Genomic DNA, 17598 nt, shown 5'->3' with positions numbered 1-17598 from the left:
AAAGGCCCACTCTAGCATCCGGATTCCCCACAAACCTGGATACTGCACCGCTGGACAACCGGCCAAATGGAGGCCCGTAGTGAGGTCCCTTTCAAACTCTGTCACCTGCTGATAACATTAACTTTGATCTCTCAACATCTAACGCCGTTCCTTTAAATTCCGTGCCAGGTCTGGTAACAACACTAATGCACTCTGGTTGCCGTTCTACCTGTGACGCAGAATCCTTTACATACCACACGATGGTGTGTACGTGTACAAAGTTATTTTGACATCTGAAGATTTCTTCGGGTGTTTATTTTTTATAAGGCACTGGGTAAATTAAATGCCGTGCTGTTGGATATTAAGTGTGCAGTATAAAACTTTTTTAGCGTTTATAGCCACGTAATAGTTGTTTAACCCTCTTTTTGTTCAAAAGTTTCATTTTGCTACAGTCTAAACGCATAATAATAAAATAATTCGACACACACACACACACACACACACACACACACACACATTCTATTCTTGACTGTTGAAAGTCAATTCCATTTTTACCCTTGGCTGCTATACAGTTAGTCTTATAGATCAGTGTTCTGTGTGACAGAAGTTTTCATGTGTGCCACTACGACAGTACTGTTGCTTTAAATCATTGACAAGTGCGGAACAGTGTTCTCACTTAAGTCTACTACGATATAATTTATAGTTACAAATGACAGATGCACTTGCTTGTACACCTGCGTAGAGTGAGAGAGTGACACTACAATTATAGATGTGGCACCTGAGAAACACAAAGCTGAAATCAGCTAACAGTGTGACATAAATGACGTTGATTTGTAAAAGCGACGATGGCAAATAAAATTGTCTTTCTGTAAGCTTGTGGCCGTGGGACCTAATAGGAGAAACTTTTTTAATATTGAATCCCATTGTCTTCATTTTGAAAGTGAGTCTTGATCTCTCCACTACACCCAAAGAGACATTTCCCGAACATGCTGCTTTATCTGTATCATTGCAGCGAATTCCGTATGAGTGAGGATCTCCCAATATGATGACCTTACTATAAACATCTGATGTATTTGTGGGATGGTGGTTATGTTGAATAAGAAACTCGCTGTTGTACAATTTTTGAGAAAAGATTTATTATTAATCATTTAGATTCTCGACACCAACTTCAATGTGCCGAACTAGTACACATTCCACTATCTTTGTCAATCATGTTAGACATTTCAGCTACTATCGAAATGAACACAGTACTTAATTATTCAATTATGATATTCGCGCCTTTCTTGACCCTCAACATGAATTTTGTAAATTTAGTGAACTGACTCTATACCGTGACCGTACACCATTCCTTCTTCTGTGCCAGCGTGACAGTCTCTACATTCAGAATTCTGCAGATTGCGACCTTCGAAACTGCCATGCTGCTGTCCTTTTTAGCACACTGTCTCCAGGTACGCATCACGCTCTGATCACGTGGACAAGCGCAAGGGTGGCAGCAGCCCAACTGCATTTCTCACATGATATTCTGAAGAGCGGAATATTTTTTGAAGGATTCCTTTTCTCATGGTACTTTCATGAAATCAAAGGGGGACTGAGTCCAGGGGCAAATTCAGGAACTAATTTATATATTCGTCTTATCCATTCATGGATTAGATGACTTCACCTGTTTCGGTCTAAAAGATCCACGGCTCCGTGGTCTTGCCCTATGTTTCACCCCCTCTTGAATTCCAGTCAAAAATTTGTTTTGGGAGTCTGTATTCAAGCATTCACTTAACATGTACCTCATCTGCTTATGTTTAAATCTGTTTTCTTATCTCTAGATTTATTTCACGAATTAACTTCTTTAAAATGTGTGTGTTAGTAAAACTATGAGGTGGCTCCAAGGTGTCAGGGGACACGGTCACCTTACACGCTGACCACTTGCAATTCCCAGAGGGGAGACATCATTGGAGTGACATTGTTTAATAGGAATTACAGGTTTCGATATGTCGTCATCCTCGGATCCACACATGTACTAACAGTGAACTGCAGCTCGTCAGCAGAGCGAGGTGCGTTCCGCATTCATTAGATGTATGAATCTGCGGATGACTTATCGAAACCGATAATACAAATAAAACTTAAGCCAACGCTTTATCCATTATAATCTGTAGTTCTGACTAACCCAGTTCACAGTTCCAGCTCCAGGTTACCTATATATGGGTTTCCAGTGACAACAAAAATCTGATTTTCAATATTTCATAAATTATTAACTGAATTTAAAATGCTGTCATAATCTCCCATTAAGCGGTATAATCTTACGTTAAAGGGGTAACAAAAGTCAAGTATTAAAATTAGGATCTGCATATATATCTTCAGACAGTGTAGTTCCCGGCGCGCAAATTACCCAGACTACTTGCCCAGTATTTGAGAATGAGTTCACTTAACGACTTTCGACAAACTGTGAAGTACTCCGACGTTTCCAGCTTTTTCTTTTAACATGGGAGTTGGATTCTTTAAGGAATCGGGGGCTTACTGATGGTATCTACACCAGTGGTTCCCAACCTTTCTTACACCATTAACCCGCCCCCCCCCCCCATTTTTTCCCCCTCCACCTGACTAAACTGTATACTTTTTTGGAACACTTTTATTTTTAAAATGATTATATATAAACACACAATGCGCGCGCGCGTGTGTGTGTGTGTGTGTGTGTGTGTGTGTGTGTGTGTGTGTGTGTGTGTGTGTGTGTGTGTGTGTGTGTGTGTTTATGGAATAAATGACGGAAGAATTCGTGGTGCATCGCATGTGGTACCCACAACTCCTCTTCAGAAAAGAAAGCTAACTATCGACAGTGAAGGTATACTTGTTACCAAACATGCTTCTCTTGCATTAATCCCCTCCATAGCGGTACTTGCTTACGTGCACACTGCAACCTCATTTAAAATCAAACAAGTTGAGATGTGTGCAGTGTACTTACTGTTTGTAAATCACTTCTGTGCTGCAGTCCTTACTTCTGAACTGGCAGAAACTGGACGACTTCAGGCTGGTAATGCACTGTGTGTAACCACTCAATAATAATAATAATAATAATTATTATTATTATTATTATTATTATTATTAATAATAATAATAAAGCTGTGTACAGCACTGTAATAGCCCTTACGTAGTTAATACTGTGACGTGCTGTCAATTAATTCATTTATCTGTTTCGAAGAGAGTATCGCTTCAGGCAAATGCCGGGATGGTTCCTTTGAAAGGGCACTGCCAATTTCCTTCTCTAATCCGAGCTCCGTCTGTAATGACATCGTTGTCGAAGGGACGTTAAACACTACCCACCCCCCTCTCCCACCTCCACCACCTCCTCCACCACCTCCTCCACCTCCTCCTCCTCCTCCTCGAAACGACTAATGAAGCTATTTCTGGACTGATGCAGATATTTTCAACAACTTGGAGAAGACATTTTCTTGACATATGTAGCATTTGTTACGTATAAATCTCACTGTTTCCATCAGCGATGCGTGGGACGAAAAGCAGCATATATGTGTAGTGGGTCACTGTGTAAGGAACCTGCATTACTGCTACTAATTCAGAGGAAATAATTACTTATAACTTATAGTTTTATGAAATTGTTCTAATAATAATAATTTTTTGGCAATTTAGTAATCGAATGGTTTAGTTTTTACCCCTGAGATAATTTAATTTTACCCTCAGGGGGTGATTACCCCCAGTTTGGGAACCACTGGTCTAGACGATGAACCGCCTGCTTTGCGTGCCCCAGATGGGCGCCGATGGGCCTGGACGTGGCGTACGCGCTGCTGACGACGCCGTCGCGGCAGCTGTCGGCCGGCGAGTGGTCGGAGCTGGTGGGCGAGTGGGAGCGCGGCCTGCACGCCGGCCTGGCGCCGCTCGGGCTGTCTGCGCTGGCGCCGCCGCGGCCCGCGCTCCACGAGCTGCTCGCCGCCGCCGCGCCCTACGTGCTGGGCGCCGGCCTGCTCAACGTCGTGCTCACCCTGGACGAGGGCGGCGGGGGCGGCGGGGGCGGCGGGGGCGGCACTGGCAGACAGCCGGCCGACGAGGGCGACGCCCTGGCAGAGTTCGTGCGCGGCCTGCAGGCGCCCTTCACCAGGAAGACGCCCAACTGCCAGCAGAGGGTCCTCGACCTCATTGTCAACGTTATCGATAAGGGCTTCCTATAGAAAACCTTCCCTCTTACATACGTGGTAGTAAACATTGAATTGTGAGTCTTTTTTTCTAATATTGTGATATTTTTTGTTCAATAAAATGCTATGAAAAATTGTAACCTTTTTAAAATATTGACCTCAACGTCCACATCCTGAGCTTCTGTTACTTCCCACCCAGACCCTACTTTTTTTCATCATCAGACTCGAGAATAATAAAATGGTCTGTAATCCATCGTTTCATTCGTCCTAAGGAAGCTAAAGAAAAACAAATATCCTGTCGTTCTGTAGTTATTGTCGATTTTTATGGCACTACACAGTCGCCACTGTAAAAAACTTAGTTACAAATTAATATAAGCTATACTAGTTGCACTCGTCCGGTATTGCCTTGAGAAGTGTAGCTTGCTGGCCACTTGGAGCGCTACTTTCGCAGAGTATAACAAAAATGAGCAGGAGCGTTGTAATTGTATGTGTTATACTGTGATTTAGAGAGTTCCGGAAGCTTCGTTGTGACTACAAGGAAACGCTGATTTCCTAGTGAAACAGAAATGCTTTATAATACACACTCGCAAAATCATTATCCTTGCTTTCCCACAGTAGTTTTTACGCTGACATAACAAGTCATGGAATACCTCGTAATATCGTGCCAGACCCGGCGTAGTGCAGCAACTCGACGTGGCATGGGCTCAACAAGCCATTGATCCGTGCTGCCTCTATAGCCGTCCATAATTGCGAAAGCGTTGCAGATGCAGAATTTTGTGCACGAACTGACCTTCGATGGGATTCATGTTGGGCGATCTGGACGGAAAAATCATTCGCTCGAATTGCCCACAATATTCTTCAAAGCAGCCCCGTTCTGGCCCAGTAGCATGTTTGGCAACACGAAGTCCATGAATGGCTGTAAATGGTCTCGAAGTAGCCGAACACAATCCTTTATAGTCAATGATCCGTTCAGCTGGACCAGAGGACCCAGTCCGTTCCAGGTAAACGCAACCCACACTACTATGGAGCCACCACCAGCTTGCACAGTGCCTTGTTGACAACTTGGGGGCCATGCATTCGTAGGTCTACGCCACACACTAACCCCTACCATCAGTTATTACCATCTCAAATCGGGACTGATCTGTCTTACAGGGTGCAACCAATATGATAAAAAGCCGAGGAGAGGTACTTCAGTTGCTGTCGTGCTGTTAGCAAAGGCACTCGCCTCGATCACCTGTGCCATAGCCCACTGACACCAAATCTCGCCGCATTGCCTGCCCTAACGGATACGTTCGTCGTACCGTAAACTGACTTTACTTGAGCCCTGGGGTGTAACTTGGACCCAAAGAAAAAAAAAAGTATCAAATCAGTTCAGGATCTGCTGTAACGCTCGTATACATCTGATTAACCATTTCCTCGACAGGTACCAGCACTAGCTAGCGCCCAATGCGCTCCGTAGTGTTCCTGCTTTTTCGCGCTTTCTCACAGCTAACGTTATGTTGTAGTGTAGTTAAATAACGGATCGTCGCCGAGGACGGAAATTTCCATAGAGGATAATAAATTGTACAAAGACTAAAGTGACTGTCATGTTTTGTAGCGATGCTGCATAATCATCTTTCTCGCCATACGCAATATATCAAGCGGAACATCTTTGGATAAATTGGACAGAAAAAGGACCAGCGGGTATTAGGTACAACCGAAGTAAGCATGGTTGAATTGACCATGCAATATCTGACGACTGGTTTATCACCCACCTTCCGCCTATGCTCAGGAAACAAGAAGACACTAAGACTGTAATTGGAGATAATTTGTGATTCCATAGCCAATTTGTCTGCCACCGATCTCCTTACATCTGATACGCGGCCCCTCGATATAGCCTACTTTAAGCCCTCGGCAGCAAAACGGAGAGATACTTTAACCAAATGAAAAGCGCCTGAAGCTGGAAAGAAATCAGCATTTTTGCGCGAAGACCAGTCCCGTACGTTATTAAAAACTGTATTAAACGAGATGGAGACTAAATTTCTAAGTAATCTGGAAGCAGGTTTTAAGACGACTGGAATTTTCCCCACAAATAAGGATGGAATTTCATCTCGTTTGCCAAAACAAGGTAGATCAGTGAACTTAGATCTTGGAGTCGCGTTCTTAGCTCACATTCATAAAAAGAGGTGAGAGTGTGTTTATGTCTGGGAAGTTTGGTGGCCAGCAGAATTGTTTAAACTCAGTAGTGTGTCCCTTGAGCCACTCTGCAACAATTCTGGACGTATGGGGTGTCATATTGCCGTGCTGGAATTGCTCAAGTCCGTCGGGATGCGCCATGGATATGAACTGATCAGAGAGATGCTTATATACGTGTCACCAGTCAGAGTAGTATATAGAAGTATCATGTGTTCTATATCACTCAAAGTGCACACGCCCCAAACCATTACAGAACCGCCTCCAGCTTGAACAGTGCCCTGCTGACATTCAGGGTCCATGGGTTCATGAGGTTGTCTCCATATCCATATACGTCCATCCGTTGAAACGAGACTCGTCCGACCAGGCAACACGTTTTCAGTCTTAAACAGTTCTATATCTGTGTCGACGGGCCCAGGCGAGGCGTGAACCTTTGTCGTGCAGTCAATGGTACACGAGTGGACCTTCGGCTTAGAGAGGCCAAATCGATGATGTTTCGTTGAATGGTTCGTGTGCTGACACTTTTTAATGGCCCATCTTTGAAATCTGGAGCAATTTGCGGAAGGGGTTGTATTTCTGTCACGTTGAACGACTCTTCACTCGTCGTTGGTCCCGTTCTTGCAGGATCTTTACCGGCCACAGCGATGTTGGAGATTTGATGTTTTACGGTATTCCTAATATTCACGGTACACCCGTAAGTGGTCGTACGGGAAAATCCCCACTTCATCGCTGTCTCGGAGATGCTGTGTCCCATCGCTCCTGCGCCGACTATAGCAGCACGTTTAAACTCACTTGAATCTTGATAACCTGCCACTGTAGCAGCAGTAAGCGATCTAACAACTACGCCAGGCGTTGCCGACCGCAGCGCCGTATTCTGCCTGTTTACACATCTCATGCCTGTTTACGTATCTCTGTATTTGAATACAATTTATAAGTAATACATTTACTTAATGTACATTTCTTCCACAAGCTGGCTAGCGTAATGAGATTGCCACCGCTAAAGTTTCCCATTGCCCTCTTAAAGCAGTACATTAAAACTTCTGTGTGAAATCTGGGAATTGACGGATGAAGATATTAAAACACTTGCCCTATTTTAACATATTTTTTTTTCAAGTATAGTGACGGGGTTCAACTGTTAAACGAACTGACGACGGATAAAGATTTGAGCAACAGAACTGCAGAAAGATGAAATCCTTCAAGGAACGAAAACAGTTTAAATGAAACGAGAAAATTGTGCCGTCATAAATTTCGCCGGCCAAAGTGGCCGAGCGGTTAAAGGCGCTACAGTATGGAACCGCACGACCGCTACGGTCGCAGGTTCGAATCCAGCCTCGGGCATGGATGTGTGTGATGTCCTTAGGTTAGTTAGGTTTTCAAATGGCTCTGAGCACTATGGGACTTAACATCTATGGTCATCAGTCCCCTAGAACTTAGAACTACTTAAACCTAACTAACCTAAGGACAGCACACAACACCCAGCCATCACGAGGCAAAGAAAATCCCTGACCCCGCCGGGAATCGAACCCGGGAACCCGGGCGTGGGAAGCGAGAACGCTACCGCACGACCACGAGATGCGGGCATGTTAGGTTTAAGTAGTTCTAAGTTCTAGGGGACTTATAACCACAGCAGTTGAGTCCCATAGTGCTCAGAGCCATTTTTTTGTCATGAATTTCTAATCCACAGACTGCAATGAAAATTCTTGTGATATTATCACTATGTATTCCGCCAAGCGAAAGAAGTGCTGCCAAACGCAGTCCAACATGGTAATACTTACGGATGCCAATAGTTTGAGAGATTTGAAATTGTCCGGGCGTATGGATTGTTTCACAAAATTTCCGGCGAACGGGCGGATGTCTGCAACTTGCTGCCACTATATTTCGACGCAGAGTCTTCTGGCCAAGTTCAGGTGAATACTTACGAAAATCCACTGGGTTCACGTACGTAAGACCCCACAGGGGCATTCATGGTGCAGTCGGCGTTGCACACACGGTTCTGCTGCAAATCTGTACGCTGCTCATGTCTGTAGCGCTCTCTGTAATTGCTAAGATGAATATCCAATGTATGAATGTTCGAAAAAAAAAAAAAGACACAACGCATTCATTTAACTGATAGCCTCAGTGGGCTATGAATCCGCAGCCGCCAGTGCAGGTGCACAGATGCGTCCGACCTCCAAACGAGAATCTAAAATTAGCGAGCGTGGAGTATATGGACGGGGACTGCGGGTAAGTGGTGGCGCTACGTGCTAATGTGAGTCGGCCGAGAGCTTGCTCAGACAGTCCGCGCATTTGCATTAACGCTGTGTCCGGGTGACGCAGTGGTTAACCCAATTGCCTAGTAAGCAGGAAATTCTGGATTCGAGTCCCTGTCCGACACACATTTTCACTCGTCGCAGCTAGTATCGTCAGTTCCTTTCCTTTTTTCTTTTATTTCCCCCACTCCACCTTCAATTTATTGAATATCCATTATTCTGTGAACTCACTACATGTCATCGGCAACAGGTCTGGGGCTGACATTACAGCGTTGTTAGAGCACAGTCTCTCCTTGAAGTACTTTTTATTTAACGAGCTTCTTTAACAATCTGACGGTGTCACCATGGGGCGTCCTGTGTCTCTTTAAACCAACACTATTCTGGCAACACGTTGATGACACTTTTCTACTTTGGCGTCATGGTTTGTACAATCTCCGAGAGTTCCTTCTACACCTAATCTCCATACTTGAAAATATAGATTTCCATCTATGGAGAGGGAGAAAGTAACTCTTACTTGCCATTTTTAGACGGCTTGGTGGAACGTAACAGCGATGGCTTGGGCATACGGTGTTTCGAAAGCCCACGCACAGACTTATGATTACAGGCTACTTACTAGTTGCCAACATCCAACAAATATGATCGAAAGATCTTAATCTACCGAGTCCATGCCATCTCTGATATCAATAATCTGCAAACGAAACTGGAACACCTGCAAACTGTGTTCCTGACCAATGGCTGTTCGTCTCATCAAGTGCAGAGTGGGCTACAGGCGTACAAACTAAAGAGCAAGGAAGATGCTGGCCCTCAAAACGACTGCTTATCTACCATACGTTGGAAACCTTTCAGCAATAATAGGCACAATTTTAAGAAGGCATAAAGGCATCCTTTCGTCCTCCCTCCAACGGTTGCATGCGAATGCTGCAAATCTTATTATGACTGACGACGCCCACTGTGAAGGACCTTATTGAATGGCATGCGCCACCGTACTCACCTACACCAAGCCAGTGAACCAGCTATCGCCAAACACTGTGCTCCCACTGGTCATATGATGAAATACAATGAACCAAAAATTGTAGCCCATAGGTCAAACTTTTGGAGCTCCATCATGAATGAATCAGAGGAAATAAGACTGTCTCTTTATTAATAGTCCTTTATTAATCTAGACGCGGCTTCCAGTTAAATTCTGACTGGAATCCTGTCTTACAAAGACTTCGTGTTCTGCGTAGCCAGCGTCATTCTCGACGACCTCGATCACCGCAGAGGACACGCGTTGTAGCGCACAGATTTGCAGCGGACGCATGTACGCAACTCCAACTGGATACACCACGGATGTACCGGAGGGGTGTCAAATATGTGAGCTCAGAGCATTTTCGTCAGCATTCACCTTAAGACGGTCAGAGTAAGCAAGTTGTAGACATCCGGCTGTTCGCCTGAAATTATAAAGAGCAATCTGGGACATGTTTAAAGATCGAAGACTACTTGATGTGGAAAGGGAATTGTGCTGTAACTTCTAATAGTAGGATGAAATTGACCAATTTTGGAATAAGAAAACAAAGAATGAAGTCTTAAGTTAAAGGACAAATGCAAACATTTCACTAATTATTATAGTGTGTGGAGTATTATTGTAATTGTTTGTTGCAGAAATGGAAATTAAAATTTGTATGCATACGTGCACTCATACATACAAAGGTTGGAAAAAGATATGGAAACATCGCCAGAAATGCATACACTCCTGGAAATGGAAAAAAGAACACATTGACACCGGTGTGTCAGACCCACCATACTTGCTCCGGACACGGCGAGAGGGCTGTACAAGTAATGATCACACGCACGGCACAGCGGACACACCAGGAACCGCGGTGTTGGCCGTCGAATGGCGCTAGCTGCGCAGCATTTGTGCACCGCCGCCGTCAATGTCAGCCAGTTTGCCGTGGCATACGGAGCTCCATCGCAGTCTTTAACACTGGTAGCATGCCGCGACAGCGTGGATGTGAACCGTATGTGCAGTTGACGGACTTTGAGCGAGGGCGTATAGTGGGCATGCGGGAGGCCGGGTGGACGTACCGCCGAATTGCTCAACACTTGGGGCTTGAGGTCTCCACAGTACATCGATGTTGTCGCCAGTGGTCGGCGGAAGGTGCACGTGCCCGTCGACCTGGGACCGGACCGCAGCGACGCACGGATGCACGCCAAGACCGTAGGATCCTACGCAGTGCTGTAGGGGACCGCACCGCCACTTCCCAGCAAATTAGGGACACTGTTGCTCCTGGGGTATCGGCGAGGACCATTCGCAACCGTCTCCATGAAGCTGGGCTACGGTCCCGCACACCGTTAGGCCGTCTTCCGCTCACGCCCCAACAACGTGCAGCCTGCCTCCAGTGGTGTCGCGACAGGCGTGAATGGAGGGACGAATGGAGACGTGTCGTCTTCAGTGATGAGAGTCGCTTCTGCCTTGGTGCCAATGATGGTCGTATGCGTGTTTGGCGCCGTGCAGGTGAGCGCCACAATCAGGACTGCATACGACCGAGGCACACAGGGCCAACACCCGGCATCATGGTGTGGGGAGCGATCTCCTACACCACTGGTGATCGTCGAGGGGACACTGAATAGTGCACGGTACATCCAAACCGTCATCGAACCCATCGTTCTACCATTCCTAGACCGGCAAGGTAACTTTCTGTTCCAACAGGACAATGCACGTCCGCATGTATCCCGTGCCACCCAACGTGCTCTAGAAGGTGTAAGTCAACTACCCTGGCCAGCAAGATCTCCGGATCTGTCCCCCATTGAGCATGTTTGGGACTGGATGAAGCGTCGTCTCACGCGGTCTGCACGTCCAGCACGAACGCTGGTCCAACTGAGGCGCCAGGTGGAAATGGCATGGCAAGCCGTTCCACAGGACTACATCCAGCATCTCTACGATCGTCTCCATGGGAGAATAGCAGCCTGCATTGCTGCGAAAGGTGGATATACACTGTACTAGTGCCGACATTGTGCATGCTCTGTTGCCTGTGTCTATGTGCCTGTGGTTCTGTCAGTGTGATCATGTGATGTATCTGACCCCAGGAATGTGTCAATAAAGTTTCCCCTTCCTGGGACAATGAATTCACGGTGTTCTTATTTCAGTTTCCAGGAGTGTATTTCAACATACAATGTCCACTCACCTTAATCTGACCAGCTGTCAGAAGCCTGAATACCCACAGTTTCCAGTGCGGATGTGCAGGTAGAGAGTGAATGCTTTGGATGATACTGACAGGGGTGTGGAGCCATGCCCACTCTATTACTGTGGCCAGCAGCGCTAGGTCTCTCGGTTGAGGATGCATGGCGCGAAATGACCGTTCGAAGTTTTTGCACAGATTGTCGGTGCCTGGTGGCCAGAGGAGCTCAGTGAACTCATGCCGGTTCTCACTGAACTACGCACGTTCACTGCTGGCTGTGTGAAACGTTGGATTGCCCTGCTGGTAGATGCCATCGTGCTGCGGAGAAACAAACTGCGCTGAGGCCACGATCCCGAAGGGTAGATGCATACTTATGTTGATCCACTGTGCCTTCCGGAATGACGAGATCAGCCAGAGAATGGCGCGAAAACATTCCCCAGCCCGTAACGTTCCATCCCCCGTTTTACGACTGTTGTTGCGCAGCCGTACATGCCAACGGCAGTCTGTCCCATGCTGCATAGAACGCGATTCATCTGAAAAGGCCGCCAGTCCCACTCAGTGGACGTCGAGTTCCGGTATTGGCGTGCTAATTCCAAACTTTGACGTCGATGAACAGTAGTTAGCACGGGTGCAAAAACCATGCTCCTGCTACGGAGGTCCATATGCAGTAACTTTCGCTAAGTGGCCTTTAAGGAGACACTGGTCGTAGCCCCCTTGGTTCATTTGGTCGGTTAGTTTTCAAAAGTTGCACATCTATTCACCCGCACACATTTCCGCAGCCGTCGTTCCCCCATGTCATCTATACTCTGTGGTGCAACACCGTTGCCTCGGCGCCGGGTTTGGTTAAATGGTTCAAATGTCTCTGAGCACTATGGGACTTAAAAACTGAGGTCATCAGTCCCCTATAACTTAGAACTACTTAAACCTAACTAACCTAAGGACATCACACACGTCCATGCCCGAGGCAGGATTCGAACCTGTGACCGTAGCGTAACAGTGTGGACTGAAGCGCCTAGAACCGCTCGGCCACATCGGCCGTCCGGGTTTGGTTAACGCCATATTCTCAAGCACGTTATACTTTAACCACGGCAATAAGCGACAGTTTACACACTTACAATTAGCCGTTTCGGAAATGCTTACACTCGCCTTTTACACTCGAGAGCCAATAATTATAACTTTTTGAAAAACAGATAAATCGCCCCGTTTCCGCACTGCGACAACGACTGCATTGTTTTACATGTCCCCCGCCATGCTTTATACCTTTCACTGACTTTGACGTCGAATATAAGTGGTGGTCACATTGATGTGACTGGACCGTTGCGGCATTTTGCACTCAGAAAAACGACGCATCAGCAAAGATTATCCGAATCGGACGGAAATCGGTATATCTGATGCCCATGTTCTTATAAATGATTACAATTTCAGAAAAATTGGATGATTTATTCAAGAGAGAGAGCAAGTCAGTAACGCGTTGGTCCACCTATTGCACTTATGCAAGCAGTTATTCGGCTTGGCTATAATTGATATAGTTGTTGGATGTTCTTGGAGGGATATCGTACCAAATTCTGTCCAATTGGCGCGTTGGAGAAACAAAATCCCGAGCTGGTTGCAGGCCCTCCCCATAATGATCCAAACGTTCTCAAACTGGGAAGAGACCCAGCGACAAGCAGCAGAAGCTATCGCCATGTGAGGGCTGGCATTACCTTACAGAAATGCAAGCCTAGGATGGCTTGCCATGAAGGGGAGCGTAGAATATCGTCGACATATCGCTGTGGCTGTAATGACACCCAGAGGGGATCCGCTATGAAATGAAATGGCGCTGCAGAGCACACTCCTGGTTTTCCGGCCGTACGGCGGGCGGCAGTCAGGTTGGTATCCCACCGTTATCTGGGGCTTCTCCAGACACGCCTTCGCTGGTAATCGGGGCTCAGTTCGAAGTGGGTCTCACCACTGAAGACAACTGTTCTCGCATCTTTTCACTTGCAGACCTCTGCACTGTTCTTTCGTACACTTCAGTTCTGATTGTACAGAGCAGGATCATCCACGGCGTGCAGAACTGCAAACATGCACAATGTACAACGGCCTGTCTCGATACTACTCTGTGCTTCGCAGCTTCGCTCGGTCTTTTTCGGTACTGCTCGGTATAGAGCGACATTCCATTTAGCAGTCCGATGCGACACTTACCTCCGGCATTTTGCTTGTTTTTTTTTTTCGGTTGTAAGTTTCCTTTAATTTACGTCTATGGTCACTATCTTTTTTGTTTAACAAATCACCGGTTTCGGTCTTTAATGACCATCATCAGATCTGCTTCATAAAAACAAAGTCCTAATGTACTGCAGCCATAGTGGACTACTTTCTTTTGTTCGTCAGAATCGTAGTGTGAGCGTTGTTTATGCTTCGCCATTTTTTCTTGGTATAAAGGAAGTTCACAGATCCACTGGCTACATGCATTAAAAGGGGGAATCTAGCGACCTATCGTCACAAGTCTTTTAAAAATGAATTCCCATCACTGAGGAGAAGAATGAGAAGTCTCAGAATCTATTACGCTCTTGGAAATCGACGGGTCTGAAATGACATTACAACATCATGCAGAAAGGATTCAGAGATTTAGCTGACGATGAAAGAGTAAAAAATTACAACTATCGGCAGACGATTTGTACAGATTTCGTTCTTCTGTACTTCCTGCTACTACTCTTACTTTTACTTTACTTAGGTACAACGGAGGTGTAGGACTCTTGGGGAATGGGAACGGACAAGAAATATAGTTTGCTGGCATGGAACAAGTGATGAAAACTGCTAACATGAACAGTAAATTTTCTGAAGTCGTGCGGATTATTACATTGTCAGTTGCAATAATTTTTGATGGAACTGAACGAAGAGTATGAAAACGTTATTTATTACTACGAACTACGGTTTTTAAGTCAAAGGGCTTGCCTGGAACGATTTTTCGATTTAAGACCCGTCACTGTTGAATTTCTGTCGGAGAGAGGAAAACAAGAACAAAAATTAGATGATTCAGAATGGATTGAAGACCTCGCATTTTAAATAGAATTAATTGCAGACTGTCCCCAGAAAGACATAGCAAAGCGAGTAGCAACTTATTTCTAATTTCTCGTCGAAAGCGGATGCACTTAAAAGAAGAAACACAGAACTTCTGATATAAAACAACGACCATTTACCTACGCTCACTGGCGTTGAAGGAAACGCATATTTTTGAGAATTTGTTGTGGCATTGAAAGAATTACAAGAATAGTTGTCTAAACTTTTTAAGGACATTGCCAACCTTGTACCTGTTTTTGAGCTGTTCTCGGGATCTTTGCCGTTTCAATTGAAAGCGCTCCCTTGTTTCTGCTGATGTAGCTGTTTGATCTGCAACGCAGTTCCCGTTTAAAGGGTAAATTCTTTCATGTTAAAACTGTCCTGAAGGTGTACGTTGTTTTTCTCGTGACAGTTTCCGCGTATCCATAATGAGGTTGCAAAAATGATATCAGTGTTGTGGACAACATACGTGCGTAAAAGGCTTATTTCGATTTTGAAACTAAGTAAGTCGTTTCTTAAGAAATTTTTTGAGATTAGCTGTATTAGGTATAGATGTATCATTTATTAATGACACATGAAAAATTGTGCCGGGCCGGGAATCAAAGCAGTATTTCCCGCTTATCGCGAACGGTCGCCTTATCCACTTCGGACCGACCCAAACCTCCATATTCCACAATGTCGACATTTACTAACGCTCGCAACATTACTTGCATTTCAGCGATAGGGAGCGTGAGACAACAAAGCGTTCTATGTTATTATTGTCGTCTTTTTGCCCGTCGAACCACGCGTTACAAAATTTATTTTACAATGTCTCTTCCTTGAGACATGCACGCATCTTTGAAAGAACAGACGTTGTAAGATAATCTTTGTAACTAAGTCATGATTAAGTGGCAATATGTGTGACGAAAATCTGCGAGACTGTCTGCATCTGTCTGTATGCCGACAGCTTGTACCATTTATTAATTTTTCTTTGTCTTCAGCACGCCTTAAATCATTAAATAATACTGAGAATTTGTTTTGTGATCTGTTTTATTGAAAAATACGTAATATGAAACCAATTTACTTAGATACAACTGAGGTGTAGGACACTTAGGGTGTGGAAACGGACAATAAATATAGTTCTATTATTATAATGCTAATGGCCCAGTGCCACCAAGGTCACACTCGGTTAGGCATTGAAAACTGTGAGCTCATTCAGTTCATATAAGTTGAGGGACACATCCAGGGAATATCACAGAGCAGCCGATGGAGTCCCCCTTGCTTAGACTCATTAGTATGAGGTTACATGCTGTGATCCAGTAAACATACTGCAATTCCTCTTTTAATAAATGATGCTATTCCTAGGCACTGTCGTGAAGTACTTCGGTTTGCTGGCTCCATCACCTTTTGGCACGTTTGTTGGTGGAAGCTGCTGCATCAGTGAGATCCTGATCTCCCGTTCAAAGTGCAAGGTAATGACGCGGCAGCGCTGATGGGTAAGGAACTTCATTGGCGTGTGGGGTGTGAGTATGCTCCGCCCGATGCTGGAACTCCGATAAGCAGGGCTTAATTAACGAAGCGGCGGGGGGTGGCTGGTCTGGCCTTCGGGTAGAGGGTGTAAGTTGATGCTTTCGCATCGAGCAAGAAAATGGAAAAGTTGACATCCGACAATTTCGTTAAATACACGACAGAGGCAACTCGACCTCACAAAAGAGTTTTGAGTCTACCTATAGATCAAGGCCATGATTTTTCTGATTGTTTCGGTGTGGGTAAATTTCTGTGTTATCCAGGGAAACTAATGCACGTAGTCTGATTTCTGGACGGGAATTAGCTTCACGCGAACGAATTAGGAGCCTCCTTGGTGTGTGCATTCATTCCCTTCAATGTCAAAATACGAGATATTAAAGTCATCATATCCTCTGTGAGAGGCAAACTGCATCTTGATTTAAATTGACAGATTATGCTGAATTGATACGGAACCAGACGCTTTTTGAATTTGGTACCGTTTAAGTTTATACCATTAACTAGATTTAGAGCCACTGCAGGATCATCACCAGATGGAGCAACATTACTCTCTCGAGCATGTGAAACTTGACGCTAGGCTCGTGCTGGTGGTGAAAATAACGGAAATTTAGGCATACGTTTACCAGATGATTACAATACGAAAACATCTATAGATGCTAAGGAGCAGTGCAACGTAAGTTTCGTAAAACATGACGATCTATTCGTTTCGTAAACGCTTCTTTAATCTAAATTAACGTTATTTCTACCAGCGACCAGGCGAGGTGGGGAATTGGTTAGTACACTGGACACGCATTCGGGAGGACGGTTCCAACACGCGTCCCGCCATCCAGATTTAGGTTTTCCGTGATTACCCTAAATCGCTCCAAGCAAATGCCGGGATGGTTCATCTTAAAGGGAACGGCCGATTTCCTTCCCCATACTTGACACATTATAAGCTTGTGCTCCATCCTAATGACCTCGATGGCGGCGGGACGTTAAGCCCAGTTTCCACCAGCAACGCGACCGTTGCACATGCTGGAGGTACTAATGTTTTTGTACCACCTCCATCTGATAAATAGCTTACAGCCGCTCGAAAACTGATTCATGGTACAATCTACCGTATCAAATTCAAAAAACGACTGGTAGCACACCTTACCTACACTACTGGCCATTAAAATTGCTACACGAAGAAGAAATGCAGATGATAAACGGGTATTAATTGGACAAATATATTATACTAGAACTGACATGTGATTACATTTTCACGCATTTTGGGTGCATAGATCCTGAGAAATCAGTAACCAGAACAACCACCTCTGGTCGTAATAACGGCCTTGATACGCCTGGGCATTGAGTCAAACAGAGCTTGGATGGCGTGTACAGTAC

At 45.2% G+C, this 17598-nt stretch overlaps 2 protein-coding genes across 2 annotated transcripts in view; both read left to right on the top strand.

The window, feature by feature from the left end:
• The window catches only part of LOC126252426 (uncharacterized), a 90080-nt gene extending 85932 nt beyond the window's left edge, over nucleotides 1–4148 (top strand). The window contains exon 6 of the mRNA XM_049953317.1: nucleotides 3731–4148. Within this exon, the coding sequence (XP_049809274.1) occupies nucleotides 3731–4148 (418 nt within the window). The remainder of the gene's footprint in view (nucleotides 1–3730) is intronic.
• Nucleotides 4149–6119: 1971 nt separating this feature from the next.
• The window catches only part of LOC126252425 (uncharacterized), a 127959-nt gene continuing 116480 nt past the window's right edge, over nucleotides 6120–17598 (top strand). Inside the window, exon 1 of the mRNA XM_049953316.1 lies at nucleotides 6120–6277. Coding sequence (XP_049809273.1) covers nucleotides 6120–6277 — 158 coding nt within the window. The remainder of the gene's footprint in view (nucleotides 6278–17598) is intronic.

Source organism: Schistocerca nitens, chromosome 4 (assembly GCF_023898315.1).
Source record: "Schistocerca nitens isolate TAMUIC-IGC-003100 chromosome 4, iqSchNite1.1, whole genome shotgun sequence".
In the NCBI taxonomy this organism is placed as follows: Eukaryota; Metazoa; Arthropoda; class Insecta; order Orthoptera; family Acrididae; genus Schistocerca; species Schistocerca nitens.
This window is presented reverse-complemented; position numbering and strand designations above follow the sequence as displayed.